At 41.6% G+C, this 15,102-nt stretch overlaps 1 protein-coding gene across 1 annotated transcript in view; it reads left to right on the top strand.

Moving 5' to 3' along the window:
- Positions 1-9,285, top strand: part of LOC106560298 (BMP/retinoic acid-inducible neural-specific protein 3) — a 54,746-nt gene extending 45,461 nt beyond the window's left edge. The window contains exon 8 of the mRNA XM_014123051.3: positions 7,432-9,285. Coding sequence (XP_013978526.2) covers positions 7,432-8,548 — 1,117 coding nt within the window. The 3' untranslated portion in view covers positions 8,549-9,285. The remainder of the gene's footprint in view (positions 1-7,431) is intronic.
- Positions 9,286-15,102: the final 5,817 nt, after the last annotated feature.

Below are 15,102 nucleotides of genomic sequence, written 5' to 3'. Positions count from 1 at the left end.
AATGTACAAAGAGTCAAGGGGTGTGAATACTTTCTGGTGTATTAGAAGCAATTATTTGTACTATTACTGTGTTTACATTATTACATTTTTTTATACATTTTCCATTCACTATAATGGGGGTCCTGTTTTCTGCTAACAATACCTGCAGTACTATGGTCGGCCTTCAACTTCCGTGGCTTAAACGAGAGGGGGCAGTCGTTCTCCTCTGGCACTGACAGACTGACTGGTTCATGTAACACCTCTTCAGTTACCACCCACCTTCTCGCTCACCTCACCCCGTCTCTCATGGCAACACGACTCCAGTAGTATTTACATATCCCCGCCATGAAGTATTCTGGGTCGGCGTGGTGGGAGAAAAGCATTCCTGGTTGAGCAGAAGTTCCAGTGAGGAGGAGAGATATGCACAATACCCACGTGGGCAAATAAACCAGGCCCAGTAGATATAAATGTTTCTGCAGCTATAAAGAGATTTGATTAACAAACATGGATAAAATGTCTTATAGATAAATAGCCCATTATAGATACCTTGAGGCTGGCTTTTAAGGGAGAGCATTTTATTTTCGGTTTTTCCACTTTCATATATTTTCATAAACTGTCGTCAATTCTTCATAAACTGTTGCTGGGTGCACATATACCCACATAAATTCAGTATCTATCATTGTTTACTGTATGTCTCATCTGGGGTTCTGAAAATACCATGACACCCTGCCTGCATATATATATACTGCTCATAAAATAAAGGGAACACTTAAACAACACATCCTAGATCTGAATGAATGAAATAATCTTATTAAATACTTTTTTCTTTACATAGTTGAATGTGCTGACAACAAAATCACACAAAAATAATCGATGGAAATCCAATTTATCAACCCATGGAGGTCTGGATTTGGAGTCACACTCAAAATTAAAGTGGAAAACCACACTACAGGCTGATCCAACTTTGATGTAATGTCCTTAAAACAAGTCAAAATGAGGCTCGGTAGTGTGTGTGGCCTCCACGTGCCTGTATGACCTCCCTACAATGCCTGGGCATGCTCCTGATGAGGTGGCGGATGGTCTCCTGAGGGATCTCCTCCCAGACCTGGACTAAAGCATCTGCCAACTCCTGGACAGTCTGTGGTGCAACGTGGCGTTGGTGGATGGAGCGAGACATGATGTCCCAGATGTGCTCAATTGGATTCAGGTCTGGGGAACGGGCGGGCCAGTCCATAGCATCAATGCCTTCCTCTTGCAGGAACTGCTGACACACTCCAGCCACATGAGGTCTAGCATTGTCTTGCATTAGGAGGAACCCAGGGCCAACCGCACCAGCATATGGTCTCACAAGGGGTCTGAGGAGCTCATCTTGGTACCTAATAGCAGTCAGGCTACCTCTGGCGAGCACATGGAGGGCTGTGCAGCCCCCCAAAGAAATGCCACCCCACACCATGAGTGACCCAACGCCAAACCGGTCATGCTGGAGGATGTTGCAGGCAGCAGAACGTTCTCCACGGCGTCTCCAGACTCTGTCACGTCTGTCACGTGCTCAGTGTGAACCTGCTTTCATCTGTGAAGAGCACAGGGTGCCAGTGGCGAATTTGCCAATCTTGGTGTTCTCTGGCAAATGCCAAACGTCATGCACGGTGTTGGGCTGTAAGCATAACCCCCACCTGTGGACGTCGGGCCCTCATACCACCCTCATGGAGTCTGTTTCTGACCGTTTGAGCAGACACATGCACATTTGTGGCCTGCTGGAGGTCATTTTGCAGGGCTCTGGCAGTGCTCATCCTGCTCCTCCTTGCACACAGGCGGAGGTAGCGGTCCTGCTGCTAGGTTGTTGCCCTCCTACGGCCTCCTCCACGTCTCCTGATGTACTGGCCTGTCTCCTGGTAGCGCCTCCATGCTCTGGACACTACGCTGACAGACACAGCAAACCTTCTTGCCACAGCTCGCATTGATGTGCCATCCTGGATGAGCTGCACTACCTGAGCCACTTGTGTGGGTTGTAGACTCCGTCTCATGCTACCACTAGAGTGAAAGCACCGCCAGCATTCAAAAGTGACCAAAACATCAGCCAGGAAGCATAGAAACTGAGAAGTGGTCTGTGGTCCCCACCTGCAGAACCACTCCTTTATTGGGGGTGTCTTGCTAATTGCCTATAATTTCCACCTGTTGTCTATTCCATTTGCACAACAGCATGTGAAATTTATTGTCAATCAGTGTTGCTTCCTAAGTGGACAGTTTGATTTCACAGAAGTGTGATTGACTTGGAGTTACATTGTGTTGTTTAAGTGTTCCTTTTAATTTTTTTGAGCCGTGTGTGTGTGTGTGTGTGTGTATATATGTATGTATGTATGTGTATGTATGTGTATGTATATATATATATATATATGTAGTGTGTGTGTGTGTGTGTGTGTGTGTGTGTGTGTGTGTGTGTGTGTGTGTATATATATCTATATATATATATATATATCATTGTTTGAATTAAACACTCTGCAACAACTCACTGATATGGGCAGACATAAAATACTACAGGGTAATACATAATATATTGTTATTTTGTTAGGAAAATACAGCTGTATCATGACATGAACCCAAGGAAGATGGAATTTTGTATTGGGGAATGTGAATATCTGCCAACTTTGCAGTTATTCTAGTGAACTTGATATCCCAAAGTGACCGTACGTACACTACCGTTCAAAGGTTTGGGGTCACTTAGAAATGTCCTTGTTTTTTAAAGAAAAGCTCATTTTTTTGGTCCATTTAAAATAAGATCAAATTGATCAGAAATACAGTGTAGACATTGTTAATGTTGTAAATGACTATTGTAGCTGGAAACAGCAGATTTTTAATGGAATATCTACATAGGTGTATAGAGGCCCATTATCAGCAACCATCACTCCTGTTCCAATGGCACGTTGTGTTACCTAATCCAAGTTTATCATTTTAAAAGTCTAATTGAGAGTTAGAAAACCCTTTTGCATTTGTTTGTACGGCTGAAAACTGTTCTAATTAAAGAGGCAATTAAACTGGCCTTCTTTAGACTAGTTGAGTATTTGAAGTATCAGTGTTTGTGGGTTCGATTACAGGCTCAAAATGGCCAGAAACAAAGAACTTTCTTCTGAAACTCATCAGTCTATTCTTGTTCTGAGAAATGAATGCTATTCCATGCGAGAAAATGCCAATAAACTGAAGATCTCGTGCAATGCTGTGTACTACTCCCTTCACAGAACAGGGCAAAATGTCTCTAACCAGAATAGAAAGAGGAGTGGGAGGCCCTGGTGCACAACTGAGCAAGAGGACAAGTACATTAGAGTGTCTAGATTGAGAAACTGACACCTCACAAGTCCTCAACTGGCAGCGTCATTAAATAGTACCTGCAAAACACCAGTCTCAACATCAACAGTGAAGAGGCGACTCCGGAATGCTGGCCTTCTAGGCAGAGTTGCAAAGAAAAAGCCATATCTCAAACTGGCAATAAAAAGAAAAAAATAAGATGGACAAAGAACACAGACACTGGACAGAGGAACTCTGTCTAGAAGGCCAGCTCCCCGGAGTCGCCTCTTCACTGTTGACGTTGAGACTGGTGTTTTGCGGGTACTATTTAATGAAGCTACAGTAGTCATTTACAACATTTAACAATGTCTACACTGTATTTCTGATCAATGTGATGTTATTTTAATGGACAGAAAATGCGATTTTCTTTCAAAAACAAGGACATTTCTAAGTGACCCCAAACTTTTGAACGGTAGTGTACGTATATACCCCATCAAGAAGCCATGGAAGGTTATAAGAAATCCCGCTTTGACCTCCAATGAGCCATCAAACAGGCAAAGTGTCAATACAGGACTAAGATCAAATCCTACTACGCCGGCTCTGCTCGACGGATGTGGCAGGGCTTGCAAACTATTATGGATTGCAAAGGGAAACCCATCCACGAGCTGGCCAGTGTCGTGAGCATACCAGACGAGCTAAATACCTTCTATGCTCGTTTTCGAGGTAAGCAACACTGAACCATGCATGAAAGCACCTGCTGTTCTGGACAACTGTGTGATCTCGCTCTCCATAGCCGATGTCAATAAGACCTTTAAACAGGTTAACATTCACAAGGCCGCAGGGCCAGATGGAATATCAGGATGTGTACTCAGAGCATGCGCTGACCAGCTGCCAAGTGTATTCACTGACATTTTCAACCTTTCTCTGACCTGCTCTTTAATACCAACTTGTTTCAAGCAAGCCACCACAGTCCCCATGCTCAAGAACGCCAAGGTAACCTGTCTAAATTACTGTCGCCCCGTAGCACTCACATCTATAACCATGAAATTCTTAGAAAGGCCTGGACCCACTCCAATTCGCATACCGCCCCAACAGATCCACAGATGATCTTTGTTGCATTCCACACTGCCCTCACCCACCTGTACAAAAGGAATACCTATGTAATAATGGTGTTCGTTGATTACAGTTCAGTTTTCAACACCAAAGTCGTCGCCCCCCCAAGCTCATTACCTGGCTCAAGACCCGAATACTTCCCTATGCAACTGGATCCTGACGTCCTCTGGCGGTGAGGTTAGGCAACAACACATCCGCCACGCGGACCATCAACATGGGGGCCCCTCAGGAGTGTGTGCTTAGTCCCCTCCTGTACTCCCTATTCACCCATGACTGTGTGGCTGCACACTACTCCAACACCATCATCAAGTTTGCTAATAACACAACGGTGGTAGGACTTATGACCGATGACGATGAGGCAGCCTATAGGAAGGAGGTCAGAGACCTGGTGGTGTGGTGCCAGGACAACAACCTCTCCCGCAATGTCAGCAAGAGAAATTAGCTGATTGTGGACTATAGGAAATGGAGGGGCAGGCATGCCCCCATCCACATTGATACATTGTTGGGGCTGTAGTGGAGCAGGTCAGGAGCTTCAAGTTCCTCTGTGTCCACATCACTAAGGAATTAATATGGTCCACACACCCACACTTTTGTGAAGAGGGTACTTCAGTGGCTGTTCCCCTCAAGAGGCTGAAAAGATTTGGCATGGGCCCCCATATCTTCAAGAAGTTCTACAGCTGCACCATTGAGAGCATCTTAACTGGCTGCATCATTGCTTGGTACAGCAACTGCAAGGCATCCAACCGCAAGGCACTACAGCGACCTCAAGGTGCTACAGAGGGTTGCGAGTATGGCCCAGTACATCAATGGGACAAAGCTACCTGCTATCCAGTACCTCTACACCAGGCAGTGTCAGAGGAAAGACCAAAAAATTATCAGACTCCAGCCACCCAAGCCATAGAATGTTCTCTCTGCAACCGCACGGCAAGTGGTACCAATGCACCAAGTCTGGAACCTACAGAAATCTGAACAGCTTCTACTCCCAATCCATGAGACTGCTTAACAAGACTGCTAAATAGCCAATCAAATGGCTACCAGGACTACCTGCATTGACCCTTTTTTGCACTAACTCTCTTGCGCTGACTCTATGCATACACACTGGACTCTACCCACACACTAACACATACAGTTGAAGTCAGAAGTTTACATACACTTAGGTTGGAGTCATTAAAACTCGTTTTTCAACCACTCCACTAATTAATATATAATATAGTTTTGGCAAGTCAGTTAGGACACCTGCTTTGTGCATGACACAAGTAATTTTTCCAACAATTGTTTACATACAGAATATTTCACTTATAATACACTGTATCACAATTCCAGTGGGTCAGAAGTTTACATACACTAAGTTGACTGTGCCTTTAAACAGCTTGGAAAATTCCAGAAAATGATGTCATGGCTTTAGAAGCTTCTGATAGGCTAATTGACATAATTTGAGTCAATTGGAGTTGTACCTGTGGATGTATTTCAAGGCCTACCTTCAAACTCAGTGCCTCTTTGCTTGACATCATGGGAAAATCAAAAGAAATCAGCCAAGACCTCAGAAAAAAAATTGTAGACCTCCACAAGTCTGGTTCATCCTTGGGAGCAATTTCCAAATGCCTGAAGGTACCACGTTCATCTGTATAAACAATAAGGAAGGAGACACGTTCTGTCTCTTAGAGATGAACGTACTTTGGTGCGAAAAGTGCAAATCAATCCCAGAACAACAGCAAAGGACCTTGTGAAGATGCTGGATGAAACAGGTACAAAAGTATCTATATCCATAGTAAAACGAGACTTATAGCGACGTAACCTGAAAGGCCACTCAGCAAGGAGGAAGCCACTGCGTCAAAACCGGCATACAAAAGCCAGACTATGGTTTGCAACTGCACATGGGGACAAAGATCATACTTTTTGGAGAAATGTCCTGTGGTCTGATGAAACAAAAATAGAACTGTTTGGCCATAATGACCATTGTTATGTTTGGAAGAACACCATCCCAACCGTGAAGTACAGGGGTGGCAGCATCATGTTGTGGGGGTGCTTTGCTGCAGGAGGGACTGGTGCACTTCACAAAATAGATGGAATCAAGAGGATGGAAAATTATGTGGATATATTGAAGCAACATCTCAGACATCAGTCAGGAAGTTAAAGCTTGGTTGCAAATGGACTTCCAAATAGACAATGACACCAAGCACATTTCCAAAGCTGTGGCAAATTGGCTTAAGGACAACGAAGTCAAGGTATTGGAGTGGCCATAACAAAGCCCTGACCTCAATCCTATAGAAAATTTGTGGGCAGAACTGAAAAAGCATGTGCGAGCATGGAGGCCTACGAACCTGATTCAGTTACACCAACTCTGTCAGGAGGAATGGGCCAAAATTCACCCAACTTATTGTGGGAAGCTTGTGGATGGCTACCCGAAATATTTCACCCAAGTTAAACAATTTAAAGGCAATGTTACCAAATACTAATTGAGTATGTATGTATGTACACTTCTGACCCACTGGGAATGTGATGAAAGAAATAAAAGCTGAATTAAATCATTCTCTGCTATTATTCTGACATTTCACATTCTTAAAATAAAGTGGTGATCCTAACTGACTTAAGACAGGGAATTTCACTGGGATTAAATGTCAGGAATTGTGTAAAACTGAGTTTAAATATATTTGGCTAAGGTGTATGTAAATTTCAGACTTCAACTGTACTTACACTGACACCTCAACACACACAGATATACTACATACGCCCACACATCGCATGAGCACACATGCATACTGACGCCACACTCTCACACACATTTAAAAAGGACAAAGCAAGCATTTCACTGTTAGTCTACACCTGTTGTTTACGAAGCATGTGACAAATACATTTTGATTTGATCCTAGTGCAGATAGTGTTCAAAAGGGGTTGTGATAAATGCGGAAGACACATTTCCGTTTAAAGCATTCAGTGGTACAACTGACTAGGTATCCCCCTTTCCCTTTTCCCAGAACTGCAAAGTGTTTGGCCACACAACGTGCATTTCCTGTAGAAAACTGGAAGATTATCTTCATTGTGTTTGTCTGTGTTTTGCAGGTCCTTCACCTACTGGCTGAACTTTATCTTGTCCATCATGTACTGCAGTGAGAACAACCACATAGGTTCATACCTGGAGGAGACGAGGAGCTGCTCTTGCCCCTATGAACACCCGTCCTGCCAGGGTGTCATACCCTGCACCATGGGCGAGGGCTCCTTCTGCGCCTCCTGCTCCTACGACAACCGCTCCCGCTGTGCCACATGCAATCCTGGGTACATGCTCAGCCAGGGGGTCTGCCGCAATGAGGTGCCGGACTCCACAGACCACTACATCGGCTTTGAGATGGACCTGCAGGACCTGGAGCTGAGATACCTGCTACAGAAGAAAGACAGCCGTATTGGCATCCATGGGATCTTCGTCAGCAACGATGTCCGGCTCAACAACTGGTTTGACCCGTCGTGGAGAAAGAGGATGCTACTGACACTGAAGAGCAACAAGTACAAGTCCAACCACGTCCACATGCTCCTCGGGATGACCCTGCAGATCTGCCTTACTAAGAACAGCACCCTGGAGCCAGTGCTGTCTGTCTACATCAACCCCTTCGGGGGCAGTCACTCTGAGAGCTGGATCATGCCTATACACCAGAACAGCTACCCCGACTGGGAAAGGACTAAACTAGACATTCCCCTGGACTGTTACAACTGGACGTTGACTTTGGGCAACAAGTGGAAAACATTTTTTGAGACTGTCCACTTCTACTTGCGGAGCCGGATCAGTGCTCCGTTGCCTCAAGGGAATGGCTCAGTCTACTATGAACCTTTAGAGTTCCTGGAGCCTGGTAAGAACCTGGGCTACATGAAAATAAACAGCATCCAGGTGTTTGGCTACAGTATGCACTTTGACCCGGAAGCGATCCAGGACCTGATTCTGCAGCTGGACTACCCGTACACTCAGGGATCGCAGGACTCAGCCCTGCTGCAGTTGCTGGAGATCAGGGACCGGGTCAACAGACTGTCCCCTCCTGGAACTCAGCTCCTGGACCTATTTTCCTGCCTGCTGCGCCACCGCCTGAAATTATCCACCACAGATGTTGTCCGAATACAGGCAGCGTTGCAGATTTTTTCTGCCAAACAGCCGAACTCAATGGAATACGAAACAACCAAATTATGTAGCTAATAAGGGGCCGGAGTCCAACTACACAGATGCTTGTGCTGCTATCACGCTGACTTGATACAGTTAAGAGCTATTTTGTAAGGCACTGAGGGACATTTTCTTTGTTTTTATGATATTGAGCGCTGTTTATTGGGATTCATGTAAAATGATATATTTCTGGAAAGTGTGTGTCATACAAACACAAGGGGGCTTCAGCATGCCCACTTTGCCTTTTTTAAATGATAAGAATAAGAAACAGAGTTGATTTCTGACCGTGATGGATATAAAAGATGTGTCATCACTGATATGTTTCCCATAGATTGCACAGATCTCAATAATCCGTTAAAATGTGAAGCTTTTGCTGATAATTAAGTGTTATCTCAACAGTGTGTTTGGTTTGACACCAGCATGGCTTTACTTAGGTCTTTCACTTTGTTATTGAACACACCATTTTTTTTATTATCATACTCTTCTGTTTAATCCCACTCCACCCCATGTGTCCAGAGCTAAATGAGACGCTAAGGAAATCAAATGTTCCTTGTTTTTCATAAGTTTAAATTCCTACACAGGCTTTTCTATTTCACGTTATACAATACTTCAGACATGCCGGAATAAAACACCATACACGCAATGGCTAGTATGTTTATGTTACTTTTATTTTTTATAATGCAGTCGTTTGTGAACAGTTATGAAACAATGTCTATATGATGTATGAAAACATTCTGAATTTGCTAATTCACTAAATAAAAGTTTAGATGTTTTATCTAGTGGATATTTTTATCAGAGATAATCTATGTATGATGAATCAATTTCATATTTATATTTGATCTTTGGTTAATTAATCTAGATTATATCATATCTGATGCAACTAGCACAAAAAGAGACAACTTCATTTTAATGTATTTCCAGATCCTGTCAATTAATACCAATTCACAAAAATACAGGGATATAAAACGGACGTGTGTCATTTAAGATTATATTTCAATATCAATCTCTTCTATGAAAAGGAAATGCTTCATGCAAACCACAGAATATAAGATGTTCCATTCAGTCCTTCTGTGTTTTGAGAGGATTTTTTATCCTGTAATTTGAGAGCAGGACAGCCAGACATTCTAAGAAATGTTGCCTTGAATGAACCTTTGCAATTTATCTGTGTAAAATACTTCGACAAGGCAACATTGCCCGACAACAAAATAATATATTTAAGTCACAACAAACCCTAGAGCACAACTCGCTCCAGTGTTTGGCATGAAACGCCAGGTGACTTATTCTTCGACTAATTACTTTTCCCCTTGGATATCCTTGAAAGCAATCCAGCCAATTCACTGCAGGAAAAAAAGTGTAAAATACTATAAGAATGGTAGCCTGGAAAGTTTCCCTATAACTTCAGATGATCATCAATCAAAGTGGAGGCATTCCTTATTCATCGATTTACTCTGTCTTCGTTCTGTCTGTCATTATTTAGTACTTTTTCAGAATTTGTGAGAATATGAGGTATGAATGTTTTTTATGTGCCACTATGAAATCTGGCTTTAAGAAAGAAACATTTTTTTTTAGGTTAATTGGATGTCTGATGACATAACAGTGAAACAAAAGTGTCTGTTGGTACATTTGAAATGTGAGTTTCAAGGACTTTCAATTGTCTTTGTTTTAATTACATCCCACTGGGCACTAACTGGTTGAATTAACGTTGTTTCGACGCAATTTGTCAACCTATTGTGATGTGGAATCTACGTGGAAAATACATTAGATTCGAAAAAAAGTCATCAATGTAAACTTGTTTTTGAGGGTGAAATTTCAACCACAGGATTATGTCATTTCAACATAGACAAACCTTCTATAAATTATTTTGAATTTGTTTATTTAAAACATCAGATCTTCAAAGTAAAATCCACTATCAGAAAAAAACAATAAGCTGGGCAGAACCTCCTACTGGAGAATTAATCTATCTACAGCAACCTTTTGGTCTCCCATTCAGGATTTTAACCAAGCCCTGCTTAGCTATGATATTTGTTACTGACTATTACCAATATGCTATCATGAGAATTATGTTGAGTGATTTCCACTTAAAAACTAAATAGATTCACTGTTGCTATTGAAGTCATTCCAAAGGGTAGATTAACAGAGCAAACTAATGTGACTCATATAACATCAATGATGCTATTTAGGCCTATATTTTTTTAGTTAACCTTTATTTAAAGTTGAACTGACAGCATTTTTTTTTTTAATTAAATCTTTTTTAAATCTGTTCAAATACACCCCTGGGAAGAATGGAATTTTTTGGGGTACATTTTCTGACAAGCGAGCACTTTTTTTTCACTTTTTCAGAAATTCTTAGAATGTTTGGGAATTACGTATATTAAGGCATTTGAGAAAATGTTATAGTAATATAGAGTGGGAAAGCGGCTGTGTGTTTGGACAGTTAATAGACACTACAGTAAATAAAACCTAATAAAAATAATTCTCATCCAGGACTGGAGTCTAGACAGGCTGTTGCGCCATAGCCAATCAGAGCTACAGTAGGCCTTTATGCAAACAACCATTTGCCACAAGGACCTGCCATTATTCACTTTGAACTGACCTGTGTGTTTACAGACATTTGCATCAGCACAACTGTTTAGAAAATTAGAATGCATTTGGCACAAGCCACAAATTACACCTTAATGGATTTCTGCAAATATATAAATACCATGTGAGTCCTCTTACATTTTGGAACTTTACAGTCCAATTGATCAAACAACCACAAAAAGCTAGGATATCTTTCCTTATATGCCAATCAACAACAACAACATGAACAACTAATGCTAGCCAGAGCAAGATGCGGTAAAATCGAACGAAGGAACATTAGATAAACCCTCTCAAACTTTTTGAGCTAGTTGGCTGTCACAATTGCACTGATAAACGATGGGGAATAGTAAGTTACCTGCTCTTCTTTCTGCAGCATGCCTGCCATATGCATGCTTCTCACAACCAAGCACCCAATCTAAATGGCTAAAGTTGGCTAGCTTACTAGCTAGCTACTTCCAGACACAAACGAGAGAACACCTCACTTTGACCATTTTACTTGCCGTAACAGAGCTGGTTAGGGTGTTTGCATGTTATCTAGAGCATTCGTGACTAACAATTACTTGTTTTGCCCATGTTTAATGACACCGGTCGTATTCAGCATGTTGCACATTCTTATTCATCATTTATTCTGTACTTTGCCACACAGACGAGAGTGCTCTGAAATCGGAGTAGATAGTCAGAGTAAATTTGCAAACACAAGAGATATGCTAACTGGGTAACAGTCGTTCAAGTTCAGCATAGCTAGCTAGCTAGCTGGCAAAACAATTCACATTTCTTGCTAGCTAAGCAAAAGACACCTGACTCTCTAGCTGTGTAGCCACCGAAAAACAATATGAGGGAAGAAGTCAGTCAGTCATTCACCCACTCCTGCAATGACATAACATTCTACTAGCAGCTAGCTAGCTAACATTAGGTTCTGTGTTTTTAGATTTCTACATAAATAGATACGCTAGCCTATTAGCCACGTTATGACTGACTTGTGATCATTGCCGTTGCTAGTTTCATTGTATTGACATTCCCAGCCTTAGTTACATTCGTCCGTTTTTTTGTCCAAAATATTAAATAATTGAAACTAAAACAGTGCATCCCAAATGGAGGCAGCAAACAATATTCCATGACAGCTGTGATTTACAACATGATAGCAATATTTTTGGGACTGCCAAGAAAAGTATTGGTGAATTATATTAATCATGCATTGATCTGCATCCACTTATTCTGCCAACAATGCCTTACTGTACGTCATGGAATGTTGATAAAAAATATAACCTATTTTTAAACCTCTTATAAAGTTGGTTTGTAGCACAAACTTGGAATTTTATATTTTTGGCTGATGTTATGATTGTCTGTTTGTTTCATATCTCCAAAGTAGTTCAAATGCTGTCAGTTCCACTTTAACCAGGCAAGTCAATTAAGAACAAATTATGATTTACATTAACAGCAGGTGAAAGGCAGGAGATATGCTTATTCAAAGTTTTGAATTTCAGTTCATTATTATAGCGCCCCCCTTGAGCCTATCGGTGTAATTTTGAAAATGCCGGATCTCTATGGCAAGATGCATAATTGACAAAATCTTTGTCAAAATTGGGTGTATCACTGACCATGATCAAAAAAGGCAACAGTAAACATGTAGTCCCTCGCGAATGATGCAACTCCCCCTTGGGCTAATAAGTGGAATTTTGTAAAATATGGATCGCTATGGCAAGACAGATAATTTACCCCAAAAATACACCTAATTGGGCCAGTGGTGTCTGAGATATTGTGTGGGTTAGCTAGACTCCTGTCCCTGACCATATGTGCCAAATGTCAGCACTCTGAGTCAAACAGATCAAGAGATATAAACATGTTCCCGTTATAGCGCCACAATGTGGTTGATATGTAAACATATTATTTGGGGTGGCAGGTAGCCTAGTGGTTAGAGCATTGGGCCAGTTATCCGAAAGGTTGAATCGGATCGAATCCCCAAGCTGACAAGGTAAAAATCTGTCGTTCTGCCCCTGAACAAGGCAGTTAACCCACTGTTCCCTGGTAGGCCATCATTGTAAATAAGAATTTCTTCTTACTCACTTGCCAATTTAAATAAAGGTTAAATAAAAAAAAAATATATGAATGTTCTTGCATGTTTTGAGTGTTTGCAACATATGTACCAAATTGTGCTACAATACGAATAACCTTGACTTATTTATACGCATTTATGTACCAGGCCACATCCACGTAAATGTTTATTGGCAATGTTGTTTTAGGTACTAGTCTGGAAAATATTGTCCATTGATGCCACACATCAAGTTCCATGCATATCAGTCATTCGGTGCCAGAAGTGTTTTCACAAAATTAAAAATGGCAGAAATTCCATCATATCGGACCTTATGGGTCCCTGAAGGAAATGTGTTCCTTGTGAGGGTTGGACCTATGTACATAATTTCATGACTTCAGATCAAACGGGGTGAGGGTCGTGACCTTTCAAAGTTTGCATTTTCAATCTCTTATTATAGCGCCACCATCTGGCCAATCAGTGTAATTGTGTAAATGCTGGATCTCTATGGCAAGACACATCATACACCAAAGTTTAGTTAAAATTGGGCCAGTGCTGTTTGCAATATTGTGTGTGACTAATGTATGAACAAACAAATCTACGAACGAATAAACGAACGAATGTACAGACGGACGGAGAAAGATCCACATTCCCCTCCCCCAATTTCATCATTGGTGACAACAATGTGAGACAAAATGGACAACACAGACAGAAGACACTGGCTACAGAACAAATACAACATTGGCAAACAGTGGATGTGTGTGATATCGGGTGAGAACTAGAATCAACTACATGTCTCAACAACCTGTTTATCTATTTGTCCTTTGAACTCCTCCAGGGACACCAGGTCTTGGAGATTTAGGTTGGCTTGGATGGAATTCCAAGACCAGGGGGCTTTGTAATGAAAGGAGCTTTTTCCATGCTTGGTTCTAATTTGCTGTACGATTAGCATAAGACAAGATTGAGATCTGAGCTTGTTTGTGTTTCCATTTCAAGCTAGAAGAGTGGATAGATAAACTTGACCTAAAATGACCTCAAGAATGTATCAGTGTTTGAGCCTGCGTGTTGCTAGTACACTGTAGAGATCACCATGATGAGTTAGATGTCTCTGATTGGTAACAAAATGAAGGCTGCATGATACAGATTCAAGAGCCTTCAGTGTAGAGCTTTAGGCTTACACATAATAGTATCACCATAGACCAACACAGAGAGAAAGGTACAACGAATCAACAAAGGCGGCAAAGGAAAAACGAGATTTGTGCCGGTAATAAAACCCAATTCCCAGCATGTGTTTATGGACAAGGTTCTCTACATGGGTGTTAACTCAACTTCTCATCCTCCCTGTTGTAACAAGAGCACACGAGTGAGGGTTACACACCCTCCAGGCAAAGATTTTAAGTTTTGTTGTTGACAAGTGGCCCTCAGTTATGAATGGTGGAGAACATATATTCCCTATGTACTACATTCCAGGCCAGAGTGTTCTGTTAATGACAGCACCTTCCTCAAGCTATCAATGATAGAGCAAATTTTCCCTCTGCACGCATTAATGTGCAAAGGGGGTCAGACCTTCCAGTCACTAAGTAGCTTACAAGATGCCCCTATCACAAGAACAATAAACTCCTCTCCCTTTCCCCTTTTTATGACTCTGAGTGTCTCCTGAAGGAGGTCCAAGAGACAAAGAACAGGCACTTTCTGTAGATCAGCAGACCATCTTTACAATATACATGTGTTACTGGAGATTACCAACTAGACTTTCGGGTATCATAGATGTGGATTCCAAGGGGGGCAGGCTATGATATTCCTTGTAACAAGAAGGAAAAGTAGCAGCAATTGTGGCAGTGACATTTAAACTCATTTCTGAACAATGTATCGAACAGAAGGACTCATGACATTGGTTGGCATAACTTGATATTTTTCTTCTGATTATTCTGTCTCTAAAAGGGTTATAATGTGTTACATGGAATTAATGCATTTTACTTAA

Source organism: Salmo salar, chromosome 10 (assembly GCF_965601325.2).
Source record: "Salmo salar chromosome 10, fSalSal1, whole genome shotgun sequence".
Lineage (NCBI taxonomy): Eukaryota > Metazoa > Chordata > Actinopteri > Salmoniformes > Salmonidae > Salmo > Salmo salar.
The sequence above is the reverse complement of the archived record's forward strand: the minus strand, read 5'-3'. Positions and strand labels throughout refer to the sequence as shown.